Here is a 20,646-nt window from a genome sequence, read left to right on the forward strand (position 1 = left end):
CTAAACATTTTGTGTTTTAATGTGGTTTCCACATGTAGAGAAAATTCCACGTGCATAATGTAGCACTGTATTCAATTTCTATGGCTGGAGTCACATATGGCTATGAACTTCAAGGCTCAAAACAACAGAGCTATATCCCCTCACAGTTCTAGAGGCTGGAAGTCTACAATCAAGGCACCAGCAGGACAGAGTCATCTCTGGAGGTTCCAAAGGTACGGGAATCCCACTGTGCTTCTGCTGCTTCCAGTGACCCTAAGCATGCCTTGGCTTGTGGTTGTATCACCCCAATGCAGCCTTCTCTGCATGTGTCATGAGGAATTCTTCGTATAAGTATGTTCTTGTTATGAGGACAGAGGTCACCGCACATAGGATCTACTAAGACCATCCACACTGTCTGCTCATTGCATGAACCTTCGTTTAATCACATGTGCAAGAATCTTTCTTTTCACACCTGGTAGTTTACAGGTTGCAGGGATTAGAATTTCATATCTTTGGGGCCCACTATTCAGACTTATCCAAGTAGTAATTTTGAATCTTGGCACACTTAGTCTATGAACAAAGGAGGATTCCTTCTGGGGGAACAATCCCACCCTTCAGACACCACTTTTGGGCAGAATGATAGATTTGCAGGTGAGAGAGCTCACACGGCTGCTTCTCAGCCACGTTTGTTTTCCCTTCCATCACACCACAAGACAGGCAGGTGGCCCATCCTGCAGCACAGCCACCGAGGAGAAAGTTCTCACGCCGATGGGCTGCTTTTGCAGGGAACACCATGATACATGCTCCTGTGTGAGTGAGGTTGGCGTCGTCAGGTAGGATCTTGAAATCTTAAAAAGAATGTCCAAAGAGGGTGAGGAGAAAAACTCTTGAAAAATTGTATAACTCGGAGAAGAACAGCCTCTAATATCATTTTTTCTTTAATAGCTATTTCCAAACAGTCTTGTACCATCTTTACCTAAATAGTTTCTGAATCAGAGTAATCTCTAATGGCAGTGAGGCTAACAAAAGCTTGTTAAGTCTGATATATAACATATAGATGTGTTTGGTGTTTACTAATTTGTAGATATACTGCATATTCATCTTTCATGAAAATGTTGAGAGAGGCATTTTCTTTAAAAATAGATCTTTATGAGAATAAGCTGGTCTCTGTCAGTCCATGACACAGACATTTTGCTGAGTTCACAGATCTAGAGGGACGGGCTTGACGAGATGGGATGATCTTTTATTTAACTGCCAAAGCTGTGCTAACAGAGTGGGCTCTGGAAACAGACCAAGGCCAGATATCACTTCAGTGATGTACAGGAAGTGTGACCTTTGATAAATTAACTAACCTGCCACTGCTCCCTGCTGTCACTCCACTAACTTGATTACTACTAGTGTCAGTACAACCACTACGACTGTTACTACTATCGTTATTTAAGAGCAGTGAGTGAACCCACAATGCTTCCTTGAAAATGAGTTTTATTATGGTTCGTATAGCTATATAAAGATGCCTTACTTTCAGAACATCCTTCTTTGCCTTTAAAAAAAGACATTATATAAGTGAGATGTTACAACATGTCTTTAAATAGCAGATGAGCCTACTATATTTGAAATGTAATTCACTTTCCCCAAATTAAATTTACACAAGACATTTCAGGGATATAATTTTTACATGAAGTGAGGCAAGTCTGTAAGACAGGGTAGCATTATGTTTAATTTTGCAAAATGAATGAAGCAGCATGCTTCCAGGCATGCCCAGAATCATAAAGTTGCAGGAATAGAAGGGATCTCTTGAGTTTTATATGCAGCCAGTATCCCCTGGGATCTCCCCTCCTTCCTCTCCCAAATACACACACAGATAAACAGCCACACAGAAGTGGAGCTAGTAAATTTAACGTGAGTGTATGGATTTGGGATAACTAGCTGCTAAGGCTGTATTAATGTCATTTTATTCATTATCATTAACATGAACATCATTATAATTGCCAGTAATTTTATAGCTACTGTCGTGTTTTAACAATGCATATTCAATGGAAAATACGTGAAATGTACTTCAGAATCTTGAGGTAGTGCATGAGAATGGAGGTGGATAACTGGCTGTTTGGCAGTGAGATCATCAACACACATGTGTGCACACAGACGTATACACAGACACAGTATGACAACTTTCCCCTTTACCTCCCTTCATTTGACTAGTTTGATAAGGTGATGGCTAAAGTGGTGGAGGTAAGTGTTTGAAGGGTGTGGGCCACAGGCCACCATGATGGCTACCCCATCTAAGAATGCTCTGTGTGAGAAGTCTGCTGATGGTAGCAGCCATGTCACCAGGACTCTCTTTGTAAGAGAGTTCATGCCTCCACTGATTTTTAGGGACTTTGTGCCTTGTCTGTGGCTTGTATTTCACATAGTCTGAAATGCACAGGCTCATAGGATGTTTTAAAGTATGGGAGATTTCCATGGCAGGAGGAAATATTTGCATTTTCATTTACTAATCTGATAATGATATGATCCTTAACTTCTATAAGGATTATCATTATTTTAAAAGATGTAGAACAAAAGGGCCTTGGCATAAAATATATATATTTTACTGGTACAGTATCCAGGATGGTGAAAAGCCAAGTTCTAAACTGAATGAAAATGTGGATGGTTTTTATTGTTTTTTTATACTGCATCACCCATTCATTTTTTTTTTTTAATTTGAGAGGTAGAGAGGTAGAGAGAAAGAAATAGCCACTTTCACTGGTTATTTCACTAACAGCCCACAATAGCTGGTGGGGTCAAGGCAAAGCCAGGAACTAGGAATTCAATCCAGGTCTCTCACATGGGTGGCCAGGACCCAACCACCTGTATCCTCACTGATGCCACCCGGGGTGTGCATTAACTGGGAGCTGTGAATTGAGAATTGAGTTAGGACTTGAATTCAGCCACTCTTATACGGATGCAAGCATCCTTGCATGACATGCTAACTGATATATCAAATGCCCACCCCTGCATTACCCATTTGAGATCATGTGTTTTTTTTTCTGCCCAATTCTTTTTAACACATTTAGTATTTGCTTTAGTATGAGTCTAATGGAGTTCGATTTTCTCAGGTTTTGTCTGTTTGGACATGTTGTCTCATTATTATTTCTGAAAGATACTTTTGCTAGATGTGAGATTTTAAGTTGAGATTAATTTTCTAATAGTATTTAAAAAATGCTATCTCATTCCTTTTGCTCTTTCAAGAACCAGGCACCCATCTGAGTTAGTTCCTTTAAAGTTAATCTGTTATGTCTGACTGCTGTTAAAACTTTATTTTTCTTTTTAGTAATTTCACTGCTTAGATGAGGATTTGAAAATTCTTCACAGGTTAATATACTTTTTAGATATGTAACTTGATGCTTTTCTTTTCTCTTAGAAAATTATTTCTTATGATCTCTTTAAATAGTATTCCTTCTGCATTTTTCTCTTTCCTTCTGAAACTACTACTAAGTGCATATTAGATTTCCTCACTTTGTCTTTTCCCTCTCTTTTATGTTTTCTCTCTGTGGTGGTTAATTTTATGAGTACACTGGGGTAGGCTCTGTCAACCATAAGTCTAGATGTTGTTGTAAAGGTATTTTTGATGCTATTAACATTTGATTCACTGGATTTTGGCTAAGGCAGTTTGCCCTCCATATTTTGTGTGGTTCCATCCAAACACTTGAACAAAGACTGAGGTGTGACAGAGAGGGAGAGCCTGCGAAAGAGAGAGAGATCTTTCATCCAAGGGTTCACTCCACAAATGGCCGCCATGGCTGGGACTGAGCCAGCCAAAAGCGGGGGAAGCCTGGAACTCTGTCCACATGGCTGGCAGCTGGGCCATCTCCTGCTGCCTTCCTAAGTGCGCCAGCAGGGAGCTGGATGGGAAGTAGAGCAACTGAATCTTGAACCAAAGTTCACATACAGGAAGCTCAAAAGACCCCAGACAGAGTCAACCACAAAAGACCTCCAAGGAACATTATAGTCAGATTGTCAGAAGTCAAGGACAGGGAAAGAATCTTAAACATCAAGTTAAATATGAAGAAAACTAACAATAGACTTCTTTGCAGAAACCCTACAGACCATAGACTTCTTTGCAGAAACCCTATAGACCAGAAGATAATGGGATGATATATTCAAGATTTTGGAAGAAAACAATTTCCAACCATTCTTGTCCTACATGAAATCCTGAAGGAAGTCCTACATTAGAAGTAAACACCATGAGGAACCTGCTTGGTGATGCAGTGTGTTAAGTTGCCGCTTGTGACACTGACATCTCTTATCTGAGCGCTGGTTTGATCTCTGACTGCTCCACTTCCATTCCAGCTCCCTACTAATGCACATGGAAAGGCAGAGAGTGTGACCCAAGGACTTGGGTTCCTGTCACCCACATGGGAGACCTGGATGGTGTTCTGGGCTCCTGGATTTAACCTGACCAAGCCCTTGCTGTTGTGGTCAATTGGGGAGTGAACCAGCAGATGGAAGACCCTCCCTCTATTTCTCTGTCTCTCTCTCTCTCTCTCTCTCTCTCTCTCTGTTTCTGTCACTCTGGCTGTCAAATAAATAAGTCTTTTTAATAAAAAGAAATAAATATCATGAAAACACAGAATGGTACAAAATTCGCTAATGGAGAAGATTCACAAAAAGGAAAGGAGAATCCAAATTTATGATAACAGAAAGTGAACAAAACACAAATATAAATGGCAATAGAGGCAGAAAGAAACAGAGAATACATAAAACAATCAGTAATCAATAAACAAAATGATAGGCTATTTAGCAATATTAACTTTGACTATGAATGGATTAAATTCTCCAGCCAAAATATGTAGGTTGGCTGGGCAGATGAAAACAATAAGGCTTAACTACAGGCTGTCTAGCAGAAACTCTCTGCTCAGGTGGCGATGCACAGAGATTGAAGGTGACAGGTTGGAGAAAGATACCATGCAAATGGAAACGGAAAATAATCAGGAGTAGCTACACTCATATCAGACAAAATAGACTTGAAATAAAAACTTATAAAAAGAGGCAAAGAAGAACATTACATATTAATAAGAGAACTGGTTAAACCAGAAGATATAATGATTATAAATATATATGCACTCCATGCTAGACACCCAAATATATAAAGAAAATAGACCTGAAAGGAGAGAGAGATAGTCTCTAATACAGTAACAGTGGAGGATTTCAACACCCCACAGTCATCAATGGACAGGTCATCCAGACAGAAAATCAACAAGAATATATCAGATTCAATATGTTGAATCATACTATAGAGAAAATGGACACAATAGACTATTATAGAGCATTTTATCCAACAACTACAGAATACATATTTGTCTCAGCAACACATATTTTCTAGACTAGACCATTTATTAGGCTAGAAATCAAGCCTTAGTAAACTGAGAAAAATTGAAATTACACCATGTATTGTCTCAGACCAGAAGTAAAACCAGAAATCAGTAAGAACAATGGAAAGTTTACACATTGAGCAAATTCTCTTGAGTGGCCAATGAATCATTGAATAAATTAAAAAGGAAATAAAAAAATTTCTTGAAACAAATGGAATTGAAAGCACATTTCAAAGTCTGCACAATACAGCAAAAGTAGTAGAGGGAAATTTATAGCAATAGTGCATACATTAAAAAAAAAAGAAAGATGAAGAGCAGAGAACACTCCCATCTGCTGGTTCACTCCTCAAATGTCCACAACAGCCAGAGTTGGGCCAGATTGAAACTAGGAGCTGGCCATTCAATCAGGGTCTCCCAAATGGGTGGCAGCACCCACATACTTGCTGCCTCCCTAAGTACATTATCAGGAAGCTGGATTGGAAGCTGAGGTGGGCTCCATCTGATAACCGGCACTTCAATATGGAAAACATGACAATGCCTGCCCCAAGGACCACTTTTTAACCCCCTCTGCCATTGCTTTATTTTTCCACAAGGACCTTATATTTTGTTGGTTTATTTTTCCATATTCTCTACCTGGATGTGATCACTCTGACGTGGATTTTTGACCATTTTCTTCCCTACTCTATCCCAATACAAGATCGTGTATTCACATATTCATTGCAGGATTAAATTAATGCTAAGGTTATGTTGGTAAACTTCTTGGTATTTTGTATAAATGACATGTATTGACAACAGAAGTATTTTCCTTGGACTAGTGACAATAGGACACAGATATATATTTTTAAAGGTTATATTTCATACTAAAATATATGGAACATTTGTATGTCACTCTATAATTTATCTACATTTTAACATAAAGATAATATTACAAATTACTTGTTCTATGGCTAGAAAAAAATAGATGCTACAACCCACTGAGTTATTTTACAAAATACTATTAATGATCATTAATTTTAGAAATCTCCCAAATTATAAGCCTGATGCATCATCTAAGATTTTTCCACTTAATGTGACAATATTTTAAAAAAATCTAGATTCACACAAAAATGTGAATATAAATGGCAACAGAATGCAAAACATAGGTGATATTGGGCACAATTTACAGGCTACCACTGGTGTACATTTTGATAAACATCAAACTTTTCTCAGACTAATTTTAAGTTTCTATGAATCTTGGAAGTATGAAAGGACTTCTGACAGAAGCGTCTACTACTCAGTTTTACTATTTTAGGAAAATGTGCACTGTGAAGAAAGACAGCTGATGTCCTTTATGATAAATACTGTAATATTGTAATCTGTTCCCCACGTGAACAGAAGCAATGAGTCCTAACTGATAGTCCTGGCAATCAATTCTCTGGGTCTGTCTCTCAAATTTCATGTTCATTTCCAAGACCTTGCTTATAGGCTATAAATATAATCATATAGGCTGAGTCTCACATTGAAAAACATATCTGTTACAGACGCCAGTAACATGATCACAGAGTTTATTTAACCATCCAGATTTTCCCTTTGTTGAAATTGTCTTTTCTTGATGTAGAAAAACAAATTTAGCCTTGAGGTTGAAAACTCAGAGAAGCATATATCTCAGCTTGGGAGAACAAGCTGTCAAAGTCACTTTCTATTTCATGGATCTGTTTTTTCTCCTAAAAATATGAATATTCAAAGCATATATTTTCATTACTTATTATGCTCACCATTTTTTTCACCTTATTGAGCTCACTAGAAAGACAAAGACAGACTCCTTTAGGGTAGCTGTTGTAGTGGTGCAACTTTTGCTTAAAGATTCAGAGTTCGCAACAGTACTGATGTGGGGTTCTGTTCTTGAAGTTTTGCCACAGGTTCAGCCCGGTCTGTGCAGAATGTTTCAAGTAAATCTCTCAACATTTATATGCATCCTCTCACTGTGCCAATAAGGGTACCTTTTTCAGCTTGGCTGATCTTTTTAACCCAGAACTGATTTAGCCGTATCTAAATTGCAGTGCTTCATTCTACTAATAGGTAAGCTTCATCTTCTAAGGCAATTCTGCGAACTGACCTTGAGGGATGCCCCAGGAGAATTTCATTTGCTTGTCTGACTGTGTTTTTACTGTTATCCCCACTCAAGATCTCTCTCTGTTTTGTTGCAAGAAATTACGACTTTCTTTTAAAATGTGCATTAACTGTCCATCAGATGGGCAATGCAGTTACTCTTTAGAGGTTTCGTGCAAGAGAGATACCGAAGTTTAGGCTCATTTGCATCTCTACAACAATAAAAATCACATTCTAAGCCATCACATAACATAGACTGAAATGTCTAGTCAGATTGTACTTGTTGGGCTAGGGGTAGATATCATTTAGGGTAGAGGTTGGATAAGACGTCTCAGGTGTCTTAGCATTATATTATGGTACTCAGTGACATCAAGTGGTTTTGAATTTACCTGTTTATTATTTTTTAAAATTCACTGCTTCCACATTTATGATTCAAAATTCCTGCTTTTGTTTATGTTGACATGTTCCCAGATGAACATATAACTAAAAAAGAGTATTGAAAAGAAGCTAGATTCCAGGGAAGAAATAGGCTAATATTAAAATGTAAATGAAAACTTCTCACTGGACAGTGGTTTGGTAAGGACAATGGTGTTTGTATATTTTATTTTCTTGTGCTTATGAAGTTTAAATAAATTCTTCTAGCTTCTGCAAACAGAAGAATGAGGACAACTGAGGGAACCAGAAGTATGAAGTAAGAGAGCACTTGACACTCATCGGAAGAGAAGAAGCTCTCTTTCAATTTGACTTAGAAATTAAAGAACTTTACTGAAATTTTTGGGGAGCCCAATACGGGAACATTTTCATTTAGTTCCAAACCAGTGGTTTTTGGTCTTTTTTGAGGTCTACCCAGAGCTGTTTTTGCTCTTTGACCACATCTTCAGATAAATATATATATATAAAAGTATTTTTTTTTTTACAGGTAGAGTGGACAGTGAGAGAGAGAGAGACAGAGAGAAAGCTCTTCTTTTGCCGTTGGTTCACCCTCCAATGGCCGCTGCGGCCCGCGCACTACGCTGATCCGAAGGCAGGAGCCAAGTGCTTCTCCTGGTCTCCCATGCGGGTGCAGGGCCCAAGCACTTGGGCCATCCTATACTGCACTCCCGGGCCACAGCAGAGAGCTGACCTGGAAGAGGGGCAACCGGGACAGAATCCGGCATCCCGACCGGGACTAGAACCCGGGGTGCTGGCGCCGCAGGCGGAGGATTAGCCTATTGAGCTGCGGCGCCGGCTCAGACAAATCTTAAAATAAAACAGGAGAAAGAAAAAAGAGTAAAAAGGAAAGATAGAAGTTGAAACTGGGTCCCAAATGATATTTTTTTAAAAAAAGAATTACTGAAATGCTGTATCGCTTAAAGAATAACCTAGGAGTTAAGACTCCTATGAAGATGCCCGCATCCCACATCGGAGAATCTGGGTTTGAGTCTTGGCTTTGGCTCCCAAATCCAGCTTCCCCTATGCGCATCCTGGGAGGCAGCAGATGATGGCTCCAGCAGTCAGGTCCTTGCTACTCACAGGGCGGGGACCCCGATTGAAGTCCCTGCTTGAGTTCTCAGTTCCAGTTTCACTCTGACACAGTCCTGGCTGTTACGGGCATTTGAGGAGTGAACAAGTGCATGAGCACTCTCTGTTGCCTCTCTCTCTCTCTCTCTCTCTCTCTCTCTCTCTCTCTCATTTGAGGAGTGAACAAGTGCATGAGCACTCTCTCTCTCTCTCTCTCTCTACCTCTCCAACAATAATTAAATACCTAATAAATCATTTTGTAGACCTCAAATGTGGAGCAATTTTTTTTCAGTTCCTCGCCTGGCAATACACGAATCATAGTGGTTATCTCAGCTATTGTGTGTGAACTCTTAGGCAGCTAAGAGTTTTAGACAAGCTTCAATGGGTTGATTTGCCTCATCCACCCCAATTCTCCATTAATCAGATGTTGTGTCTCTTCTTTAGCTGCTCTTGTTTTGCGTGATTAGTTTTTATGTGAGTAAAGAAAGACATCTGTCATAAGAAATTATGCCTCACTGCCACAGGGTGCAGTGTGGTATATTGAAAGCATTTGGGATTTACAATCAGATCTGAGTTCAAATCTTTGCTTCCTAGTGATAACTCAAGCTTCTTAAGCAAGTTATTGAATTTCTGTCAGTCTCTATCCATATTATTAAAATGGAGATAATACCAATTGCTGTTGGTTGGTGTGTGGATTGATTGGGCTATGTCATACACTTGACATCGGGAGGGAATCCCCACTCAACCTGGGTTATTTCCCTTCTCTAAATGTTAGAGCCATTCTCCAAATGAGACTTCTGTACTTTATAGTAACTGTACCACTCAGACCAAGCCCCTCTGAATTCTCTCATCTCTCAAGACAAGAAAACCGGACAAAGGCTGTTCATTGCCCATCAGCTATTAAGGTTCCAGTACCAGGACGCTGGGGCTCTGCACACAGCTTACAGAAGCAGATTATAGCTTGGGCCTGTGAGATGAACTAAAATCTGTCCAGTATGCACTAACCTCTCAGTTAGTGGCTGAGACCCTAGTATATCCTCTGTCTTGGGGTTGAGGGAAAGAGCCAGTGACCTGTGGACAGAAGTGGGGCTTATGGGGACAACATGATGATGACTGAGAGAAAATGCAATTTGGGTAACATTGCCATCAGCATGTAGGTGTCATCCTGTCTTGTTAATATTTGTAAATCAATGTTTGTTCACTGAGAGGTGAAGTCAAAATAAACAAACAAGTACTTAGCATTCCCGGATTGAACAATGCTACCCTCTTTTAAATAGCTTTGCTGAAGTTCGCTAACTTTTGACGACAAGTCCTCCTTCACTGGTCTTTGCAAGCCTCTATAACCGAGCAAGAATCTGTAGACTGGAGCAGGAGGTAAAGCCCAGAAGAGTTGATTTTTAGTTGACTACCTGAGTGCCACAAACGCTAACAAAAACTGATTCTTGGCAGAGGCTCTCAGAATCTTAGGAATAGGAATCCTGGAATTCGAAGATGTTGAGGAACTGGGTGGGGTACAGGGATCATTTAGCTACACACTGGGGAGAACCCCTCTGCTGTCTCTATTTTAACTTTAAGGTCTGTGATCCTATTTTCCACAACAGTACATAGAAGATTTTCAGTATTTAATTGGTGAATATTGTAGAACAAATAGATAAGCTTGGAGTTACTTCTGTGACAGGAGTTACCTTTTCCTCTGTGCTATTTTTTTTTTTTTTTTAGTTTCTACTACTGCCCCCATGAGGCTCTATTTTACCTCTGATCTTATAATTTGGAACAATTTTAGAATCCTGGGAATAAATCTTAAGCCCGACTGCTCTCAGCTCTTTCATTTTATTGGTTTTTATTTTTTTCTTTTCCCCTGGGGGATTTGGTGTGACTTAAACCAGCAAAGCTGTGGGTGTTATTTTTTGCCCTTGGAACAAGGAAGGTGTACTCCTCAGGCAGAAGCAGTCTCCTTGCTCCCTCAACGTATCTGCCTGGTTTTGCCACAAGCAGCTCTTGAGAGATTTCTCTCTCCTACTCCAGCCAGGAAAGCAAACGCCAAGATCTAATGCGTTCCTCCAGGGCTCCAAGATGAGGCTTTAGGGGTGTTATTAAAATCTCGGTGTTTCTTTCCTCTGCTTGCTGTTTTCCCATCCCTAGAATTTCCTTAATGTGGAAGTCTAGTGGTCACAGCGGATAAACGCCATCCTTCCAAAATGCTAGCAAACAGCTGGTGGACATGGAAGTTCACGGCTTCCTCAGTGTTTGCATGGTTAGGTGACCCTTGATTTCGCAACTGGCCCTGTGCCAAGTGGCCCGGCTGGGCCTCCCCATGTAATGTAGGTGTGTGCTGAGAGACTCGGGAAGGCCCAGGGATCCCTCAGGGCAGGCACGTGGGCTCTGTGGAAGACAGGAATTGTAGTCTACTTCAGTGCTGGCTGAGCCACCTCACTGCCTCCCGTTGTGCGTCCCTCTGGGCCCTACTGCAAGAAGCACCAGGACCCTTGGTTCTCGTGGTCCTGCTCCAGCCGCCTGGACTTGGCTCCCACCTTCCTTCCTGTTTACTCCATTTCTTCCTCCCTGCATCTCCACCAGCAATGCCTCTGGTAGAGCAGCACCAGGAGGGTGCGCCGGGTCCTCTTAGACACCTGCCTCATTAACAGAGCCTTTTCCTTTTTATCTGGCTATGCAGACACTGCAGTGAAAACGACCCAGTGATGTGTGATGATCTAGGTCCTGTTACGGATTTACAATAATACGCTTCTTATGCTCAGAGATGCACTGAATCTTTCACCTCTTTGCTTTCTTAAGTCTTTGGATTGTCATGAAGTCTTAAAGAGTCGCTGGCTACAGCAGGTGGCTCTGTTGGGGCCTGCACGCTGCTGGCGAGCTTTTGGGATGGAGGCGTTGGATCCCTCAGGACAGGGTTTTCTTACCACTGAGAAGGGGTCGGTTGTGCCGGTATGAGGTGGGCAGCTGGCCGATGTCCTCCATTCTGTGGCTCATGACCCGGGAGAGGTGGCCCGTGTGGTGTAGGCTCCCCACGACGATGCTGTGGAGGTACACGGGCTCAATGAAGTGACAGAGGAGAGCGCCTTGTAGTCCCAGGACATTCCACCTGGAGGGAAGAGTGGAGGCATAGTCAGCGGAAAGTTTCCTTACCTCTGGGAAGCTGCAGAGAGAGCAGCTACTCCATCAGCGCTGAGCACCCTGGTAGCTGGGCTTGTGCAAAAACACTGGTGACTTTCTGCCCTTCAGCTCCCTGGTCCTTGCAGTGTCACTCTTTACATCATGCAAATGATGGGAAGGACGCGCCTGGGAGCTCGCCAGGCACAGTGGAGTCATCAGGGCGGCTTTGGCCTGTGGCCACTAATGATTTTGAGTGGCTCTTTACGCTGTGGGACTGAGCTCTGACAGTGCCTCTGCATGTTAATAAACCTGACTTCCCTTTTTGGAAAATGAGTTGTGCGTTGGAGAGGAAGCTGGCTGTTCAGCCAGGGACTTAAAGTTAGATTTTTAACAAAAGGCACTCTGTTCCCAAAGTGAAACTGAATTTTGCCTTTATGTTAGCTGGGAAATACTAGAAATTAAATTTGTTTATTTAAATTTAGGGATAATTTTATTTTTTTTCTACTCCCTTTGTTCCTTAGCAGTCAGAATGACCTACGGTGTTGAAATTAAATGAAATGACATTAATAAATTTGGGTCTGGGGATAAATTTGCCTTTAGGAGCCCAGATGAGAGATGAATCAAGGCCATTGTCTTTGAAAGAAACAGAGCCTCTGGGCAAATGTTTTTTGCTTCTTCAAGCAAAGATTCCAGGGGCATTGTCAGATTTTAAAATTCAAGTGGGTAAGAGATTCCTCGTATCTGTTATTTAAGGCAACATTTTGTGGTTCCCACTTGAAATAATGTGTTCCAAAATCCAGCCTCCATCGGCCGCAAGCATTATGCAGCTAATTTCTTACATCATTGTTCTTTTCATTAATTAACATTTCTCCACTGTTAGAGCAATTATTGTGGTGCCTCCATGCTGTACATCTCTTTTCATGATTAATAAGGAGTCATTATATTTCCCTTCCTGAAGCAGTCAATTAACACAGAATTCTTTCCATTAATTACCGCATGTCTCTCTACCTGGAGAGCAATCTGCTCCGAGAACCTGTGACACCAATTGCTTTAAAAAGTTCTCTTTAAATTTTATTCCAAAAACACAAGCAATTTAGCTGGCAATATTAATTTGCCTCAGAAGCATCGCGGCGAATGAGAAACATCTTTTAATCTCATGCAAGAAAAGGCAGCCATCTGGCTGGTGAGAATTTCAGGGAGCCATGCTCCCACTCTCCCTCCGTAAATGCAGGTCATTAAAGTAATGTGTTCATCTACATAAAACTCAAATGGAATATAAAAGGTAATATTTATATACAAACAATTTAGTCCTACAATTTAAACAGTCATTGGTTTTATGAAACATTTACTTTAGTCTATCAGATTTGCATAACTTCATTAAAAAAAAAAAACTATTTGTGGGCACTTCCATCAGTCATATCGTTTTTCTCGGAAAGCAAGGAAAGAGCTATCCTTTGGATCCATATAATCCTACCAAAGAGTAAACATCTAAAATCTTCGAAGGAGAGAACATTCCTGAAAGAAACAGGAGTGCTTATTACTGATGGGGAGGGATCCCTCTACTTGGCAGTGCCATTTCTATCTAGCCCTGTTTTTCTCACTGCTATAGGGCAACACTCTGAGTGAGACGTTCTCTCCCTCATTTTCACTGATGAGTTAGAGAATGGCTACAACACTCAGGAGCGGAGTTTTTTTTTTTTTCTGATGTCTTTTCCACCACAGAAAACCACCATTAGTTTTGAGTAGTGACTGTGGGATTTGGCTTCTTCCCTTAAATCTGAGACCAGAAAGACCAGAAAGGGAGGCACCAAAAATGAGAGTCATCTTTACTTAGTGCTGCACATGCTGCTTTTGCTGATGTGAAGGATGCCAAGAAAACGCCGCTGTTTCTTGCAAGGGACTCTGGGTTACAGAGAGTATAAGCAGGGCCTGTTAGTTTCCTGTCCGTTAGTGGAGTTTTTAAATTTCTTATTAATTAAAAGAAGCAAAGTGTAGACCTCCTTTGTCATCAACAAAGCACGTTTTTAAACAAGTCAAGTATTTAAAAATGAAATTAGTTCTGATGTGGTGGTGCAATGGGTTAAACCTTTGATTGCAATGCTGGCATCCTGTTTTGGAGTGCCAGTGACACTCCCAGCTACTCTGTTTCCAGTCCAGCTTCCTGCTGGTTCACCTGGGAAGGTGGGAAAGGAATGGATGATGGCTCACATCCTTGGACCCCTGCCATCCATGTGGGACACCAGGATGGAGTTTCTGGCTCCTGGCTTTGGCTTGGCCCAGCTCTGGCTGTTGTGGTATTTTGGGAGTGGATCAGTGGATGGAAGGTATTTTTATCTGTCTCTACCTCTCTCTTTCAAACAAACAAACAAGCAAACAAAAATAAATCTTTAAAGAAAAAAATAAAATTAGTATTCCCCAAAGAAATACCATGGTACTTGAAACCATCAAAGCATTGGCTTTGAACAAAATTTCTGGAGCATATTTGAGTGGTTCTGATTCTACAGGATTGTCCAAAGACAAATAACTTCCATATCTGATTTCCTCCTAATAACCTTTACAATAAAGAGAAACTCAACCTTCTCCTTGCCTGGCTATCGGAGTTTAAACTTATTCAGCTAACACGATCAATAAAACCAAATGTCTTTCTGAATATAAACTGGAGAATTCTGAGCACTCAGGCTTGGGTAGAAAAATACCTCTCCTTTTGTTCAAACAGCTGATATTACTGCAATGTTGACAGAGAAAGAAATCCCATGTCCAGTTTTCAATATAGATAATCCCTAAATAAATATATTTTTGTCTGTTTGTCAATCATTGAAATACCACAGATAAGTGGGAGAAAGATCTTGGAAAAAGGCTGCCTTTCTTTAACCAAAAGAGGCATTCTCCTTGTTCAGTTCAGACCGTGGCCTCCAGGTCACAATGGGAATGATGACAAGATTCCTTGAGAGATAGGCTCTACATCAGACTGTCAGTACAGGCATGGGCCTTGGAGATAAGACAGAGAGCAGGGATTGCCATGGAACATTTTGGACAGTTTGTGTTCCTGCCTGTTGTTTCTGTCACCTCGGTGTAGGCCTGGGAAGAAATGTGACTCTAAAATTAGGATGAAGTCTGCAGCAAAGTCTTCAAGTACCGCCGTAAATACATACCTTCTTCCTATAACACTCTTGTATCTGTGGGCCAATTTTCCCATGTTTGAATGTATAACACCCACTGGGAAAACTCCCTATGCTGTATCTGAAGCCAGTGAAGCCCACTGTGAGGGTAGGTGAAGTGAGGAGATCCTGCTTTATCTGCAAGTGATGCCTGGGTCCTCCTAAAGATTCTGACATCATTGGTCAGGGTCAGTCTGGGAATCAGCATTTTCAAAGATCCTCACATGCTTCGAATGTGAGCCAAGGTTTTTCCTTTTTATTTATGTATTTATTTATTTATTATTTGACAGAGTTAGACAGTGAGGGAGAGAGAGACAGAGAGAAAGGTCTTCCTTCCATTCATTCTCTTCCTTCATTCCTGCATTCCCAGATGGCTTCCAGGGCAGGAGCTACGCCAATCCGAAGCCAGGAGCCAGGCGCTTGCTCCTGGTCTCCCATGCGGGTGTAGGGGCACATGCACCCAGGCCATCTTCCACTGCCTTCCCGGGCCACAGCAGAGAGCTGGACTGGAAGAGGAGCAACTGGGACTAGAACCCGGCGCCCATATGGGATGCTGGTGCCGCAGGTGGAGGATTAGCCAAGTGAGCCATGGCGCTGGCCCCATGTGAACCAAGACTGAGGAGCCTCACAGCAGAGTAGTTAGCACAGGCTTGGAGCAAACAAAATCAGGTCAAATCCAGTGTTGACACTGGCTGACTGGATCACCCTGGACCACCTCTTGCTGCCTTGAGCAACAGTCTCCTCAGTGTGCCTCAAAGTGCAGCACCTGAACCAGCTGTATGGCATCAACTTGGGAACTTGACAGAAGTGCACATTCTCCTTCCATAGCCTGGGTGGCTCATGACAAGAGCCTTGGGTGGTCCCTGACGTCATAAATAAGAGCATCAATTGTTATAGCAACAACGGGAGTCACTGTGCACTTGCTCCCCATGTAGGACCTCTGTCCTAAATGAGTTGTACTATGAGAATTAACGGTAAAATTGTCTTCAAACAGTACTCTATACTTTGTGTGTCTGTGTGGGTGCAAACTGTTTAAATATTTACTTAGTATAGAGTTGATCTTCTGTATATAAAGCTAATTAAAAATGAATCTTAGTGAAGAATGGGATGAGAGAGGGAGTAGTGGGTGGATCAGGAGTGAGGGTGGGAGGGCACGTATTGGGGGAAGAATCGCTATATTTCAAAAGCTGTACCTATGAAATTTATATTTATTAAATAAAAGATTTCTAAAAAAAAAAAGAGAAATGCACATTCTCCACGCCAGACCTGGTGGATCAGAGACCCTGGGACTGAGAAGCACATGTTGTAAGAAGCTCTCCAGGTGATTATGATGCTGTTAAAGTTTGAGAAACGAGGGTCTTGGTGTTCACCTCAACAGTATGGTCCTAATAGTAACTACTTGTCAAGGCACTTGAGTAGAGGAGAACATTTAATCTTCCTTCTCTCTGTACTCTTCCCCTACCTTCCTCCATTTTCACATCTTCTTTCTCCCACCTCTTTTGCAAAGACAAGCAATAACGCCAAGCCAGAGACACTTCTGCATAAACAGCCCATCCCATTTTCAGCTGACCAGTATCTTTCCTTAGCCTTTCTAAGCGAAAGAGAAGACCAATGGCTCTTTTGACTCAGTAATACTGCTGCTGGAGATCCGTCCCATGGATACTCTGAATAAAATGTCAGAGCACACGTATGAGGGCAGTCTGCAAAGCAGACAAAATAAGACAAAAGGAAAAATGGAAATAATCTGATTGCATTTCAGTAGGGAGCATGTCAAATCAAGTACGGTTCATACACAAAAAGGAAACAGATGTGTTGGTCCCACAGCCTGCCTGAACTCTGCGGGCATGGGCCACCTGCGTCCTGTGTAATGGCTCCCTTGGAGCACATCACAGCCCTTCTGGTCTCCATGATGCATATTCTTCTCTGTGGACACTTTACTCTCCTAGTCAGCCTCCTGCCTGGCGACTCTCCCTACCCAAGGTAGGACAATTGCTGTTGCTTTAGAATCTCCACTCTCGCTTGAGCAGTCACCTCCACTACCATCCCTCTTTCAAAGCTCCAGCTGCTGCCTCCTCCTAATATGGGCACCTCTCATTACCAAGGCCGTCTGAGCTCACACAGCACAGTTTTGTACTATTTAAACACAAGTCTAATTTGTGTCTCAAGATGCATAGTACGTGGTAAGAAGGGGGACATGCTACATACAGCTTATTCATTTTCTGAGCAGCTGTGTCATGTTCCAGGGTGAAAATAAAAGATCAGAGTGTGTGGTGGATCTCAGTTCCTGACGATGGTCTCAAAGGTATCTCCCATCACACAAGTGCTTCTTAAATGTGGCCTTGATGCCAACAGGATGGGTCTTGTTATCCCTTTCCTTGTTCAGCTGGCTTGGGATGCCTCAGCTGATAGAGACAGTGGGAGTGATGCTGTGAGAGCTAGCTCCAGGGATGCACACTTGGAACTCTTGGTTGCTCCCTCCAGACTCCCACAGTCCATAAACAGTAACCGATCCCACCCTCACGGCCTGGCTGAGTTTCCAGTTATTGATCAGCACTGATCTTCCAGCCATGGGAGAACACTGGCTTGAAAGTGAGTCCCCCTGCTCCCAGGCAGCAGCCCCAGCTAGCACCATATGGAGCTTACTATGAGATTATCAAGTTCTGCACGAATGGCTTTTGAGCAAAACAAGTGACTCCTGCTGTTTTAGGCCGCTGAGTTTGGGGACGGCTTGTTACACAGCAAGAGATAACTGATTTGGAGCCTTTTACATAGTTTCAGGTGATCCACGGGCTACCAGTGACTTTTCTGAAAGTGTATATATTTCATGGCAATAAAATAAAATGACGAATAAGGCAACCTTTGTCTGTGTTATGGATTTTGTGTGGCTCCTGAAATTCATATGTTGAGATCCTACCCTCCAGTGTGATTGTATCAGGAGCTGGGGCTTTAGGAGCTAAGTCATGGAGATGGAGCCCCAATGAATAGGATTAGTGCCCTTATAAAAGAGGCCTCCTCACGTCCACAATGTGAGGTGCAGCAAGAAGACAGCAATCTAGCAACCAGGAAGCCCTAACTAGGCTCCAAATCTACCAGTTTCTGAATCTGGGACTTCCAGCCTCAGGAACCCTGAGGAATACATTTCTGTTTATTAGACCTCCAACTTGCAATATGTTGTGTAGGCTAAGACACTGACTACAGAAGGTCAGCAGTATGAACATGGGATGTTCACTGGTGTCCAGGTTGGGATCAGGGGGATCCTGTGTCATTTCAGATTAATTTCTGCTGAAAGCAATTACTTCCATTTCACACAGTGTCTTGTTTCTCATCTCTGAAACCTATTTGAGAAAGTCCTTTCTCTTGACACACTATCTCAGGCCAAGTCTACCCCTCAATAAACTGGCACAACATAAAAATTCTCTGGAGATCAACAATGAAATTGATGGTTCCTAATTACATCTTTCCATTTCTAGGTCCTAATAGTTCCCTTTCTAGTCACCAGTACAGGAGAAAATTCCCTGACCCCGAGGGTGTGACTGTAGAAAATACAGTGTCTTCTCGGTCACTGGATGTGTGATTCTGTGGATTCCGAGCTCGAAGCCCGTCTCAGGTATTACATTTGGTTTCCTGGTTCCTGGGGACAAAGGGCAAACTTTACTTCCTCTAAGAATGTGGCTTCATTTTTCTTTTCTGAAGATGGCAGCCATAAATGGGAGCTTTGCTGGTTGCGTACCCCTTGTAAGCTCATTCTTGTCATGCTGCTTCCCACGTGGCCCCATGTGATGTTTATTTGGTGTCCATGCCGTCTGTGGAACATCTGTGGATTGTCTTAGTTGATGCTTACCCCACTCTCTTGCTTTCTGTTGACACTCATGTGATCTCTTGTTCACTTATCTAGATTGTTAGCCTTGTCTTGCACCAAGCAGCTTTCCAGCTCTGTGCTGTCTCCACAGCATCCAGGCAGAGTCCTGGGGATGAACTGAGCTGTGTGTGTCAGGTGCACATAATCTGGCCACTCTGGCCACTGTTGCAGAAGGACCAGTGGCAGCAGAAGAAGTATCCTGGATTCATTGTTACTACTTTTATATTTGATAAGCATTATTGAATTGATCACTCCACTACTTTTATCACTAGGGATCACATAAAATTCCACTTAAAAGCCGTAATAAAATCACCATGCATCTATGCTAGAGAAGGGGTAGGAAGCTTTTTTAGCCAGATACTGAAATTTAGGGTTGAGTGTCTTAGAAGACTAGCTGTTTTAAAAGAACAGATATTTTGAATTAGAAAAGTGAACAACAGAAGATGGCGGAATAGGCAGGGAGCACACTATTAGTCCGGGGGGAGAGAAAGTTTAATATAAGTGGAGATACTGCAGGGTCAAGGGAGAGTAGGGGATGAAACAGCAGAGGAAACTCTTCCGGAACTAGTGATTCACAGTGGACCTGCGTGGAGAGCGTGGGAGCCCAAGTGCGGGACACCAGCGGCAGACTCAACACACCAGCGCTGGAACGCGAGGTGAGCCGAACCTCAATAGCCCGAGACACCAGCGGGAAAGCGGAAAGAGGAGACTAGAGGGAGCCTAGCAGAAAAACCTGACTCTGGGGGGAGGGGTGAAATAACAGGAGATTAGCATCTAACTTGGCAACCCAGTGGGAGACTGCAGGAGAATTGGAGCCCACACCGAGGGCAGCAGAGATTCCCTGTGTGGTCCTTGGGAAAGAGCTTCCGATCTCTGGCTCCTGTGGGTATATCATTTGCCTGCTAACTACCTCCAATTACGTTCAGCTGTGCGGAATTACTTCCCTTTTAAATCAAAAAAAGAAAGAGAGATTTACCACACCTAACCTGGGAGTGTCATCTTTGACACACCCTCAACCCTGAGGAACCAAACACAGCTCTCAGTCCACACTCATCTCAAGCCTCTAAGGCTCCACTGAAAGCAGACAGTCCACTTAATATAGAGCCATAGTGTAACAAGAAAAAACCCCACAGTGAAGAAACCAAATATCTCCAACATGCCATACAACAAACGCAAAAACTGAGGTAACAAGAACAAGGAAGACACTATGATGCCCCCAAATGAAAAAGACACCCCAATTCAAGATTATGAAGATGATGAGACAGAAGAAATGCAAGAAGCGGATCTCAAAAAATTGATAAGAACATTAAGAAGTTCTCAAAAACAAATTCTTGAACTACAGAAATCCTTAATGGGCAAGATAGAAAATCTCTGTCGGGAAAGTGAAATATTAAGGAGGAATCAAAATGAAATGAAACAACTAGTGGAACAAGAAACTCTGATAGTGACGAGAAATCATAATGAAATGAAGAATTCAATAGATCAAATGACAAACACATTAGAGAGCCTTAAAAACAGAATGAGTGAAGCAGAAGAGAGAATATCAGACTTAGAAGACAGAGAACAGGAAAGGAAACAGGCAAACCAAAGAAAAGAAGAA

The 20,646-nt window shown here is 42.0% G+C and overlaps 1 protein-coding gene across 1 annotated transcript in view; it reads right to left on the minus strand.

Annotated features, from left to right (window-relative positions):
• ADARB2 (adenosine deaminase RNA specific B2 (inactive)) overlaps positions 1-20,646 on the minus strand; it is a 219,006-nt gene that overhangs the window by 9,490 nt on the left and 188,870 nt on the right. The window contains exon 8 of the mRNA XM_062210814.1: positions 11,837-12,018. Within this exon, the coding sequence (XP_062066798.1) occupies positions 11,837-12,018 (182 nt within the window). The remainder of the gene's footprint in view (positions 1-11,836; positions 12,019-20,646) is intronic.

The sequence above is a fragment of the Lepus europaeus genome, chromosome 14 (assembly GCF_033115175.1).
Source record: "Lepus europaeus isolate LE1 chromosome 14, mLepTim1.pri, whole genome shotgun sequence".
In the NCBI taxonomy this organism is placed as follows: Eukaryota; Metazoa; Chordata; class Mammalia; order Lagomorpha; family Leporidae; genus Lepus; species Lepus europaeus.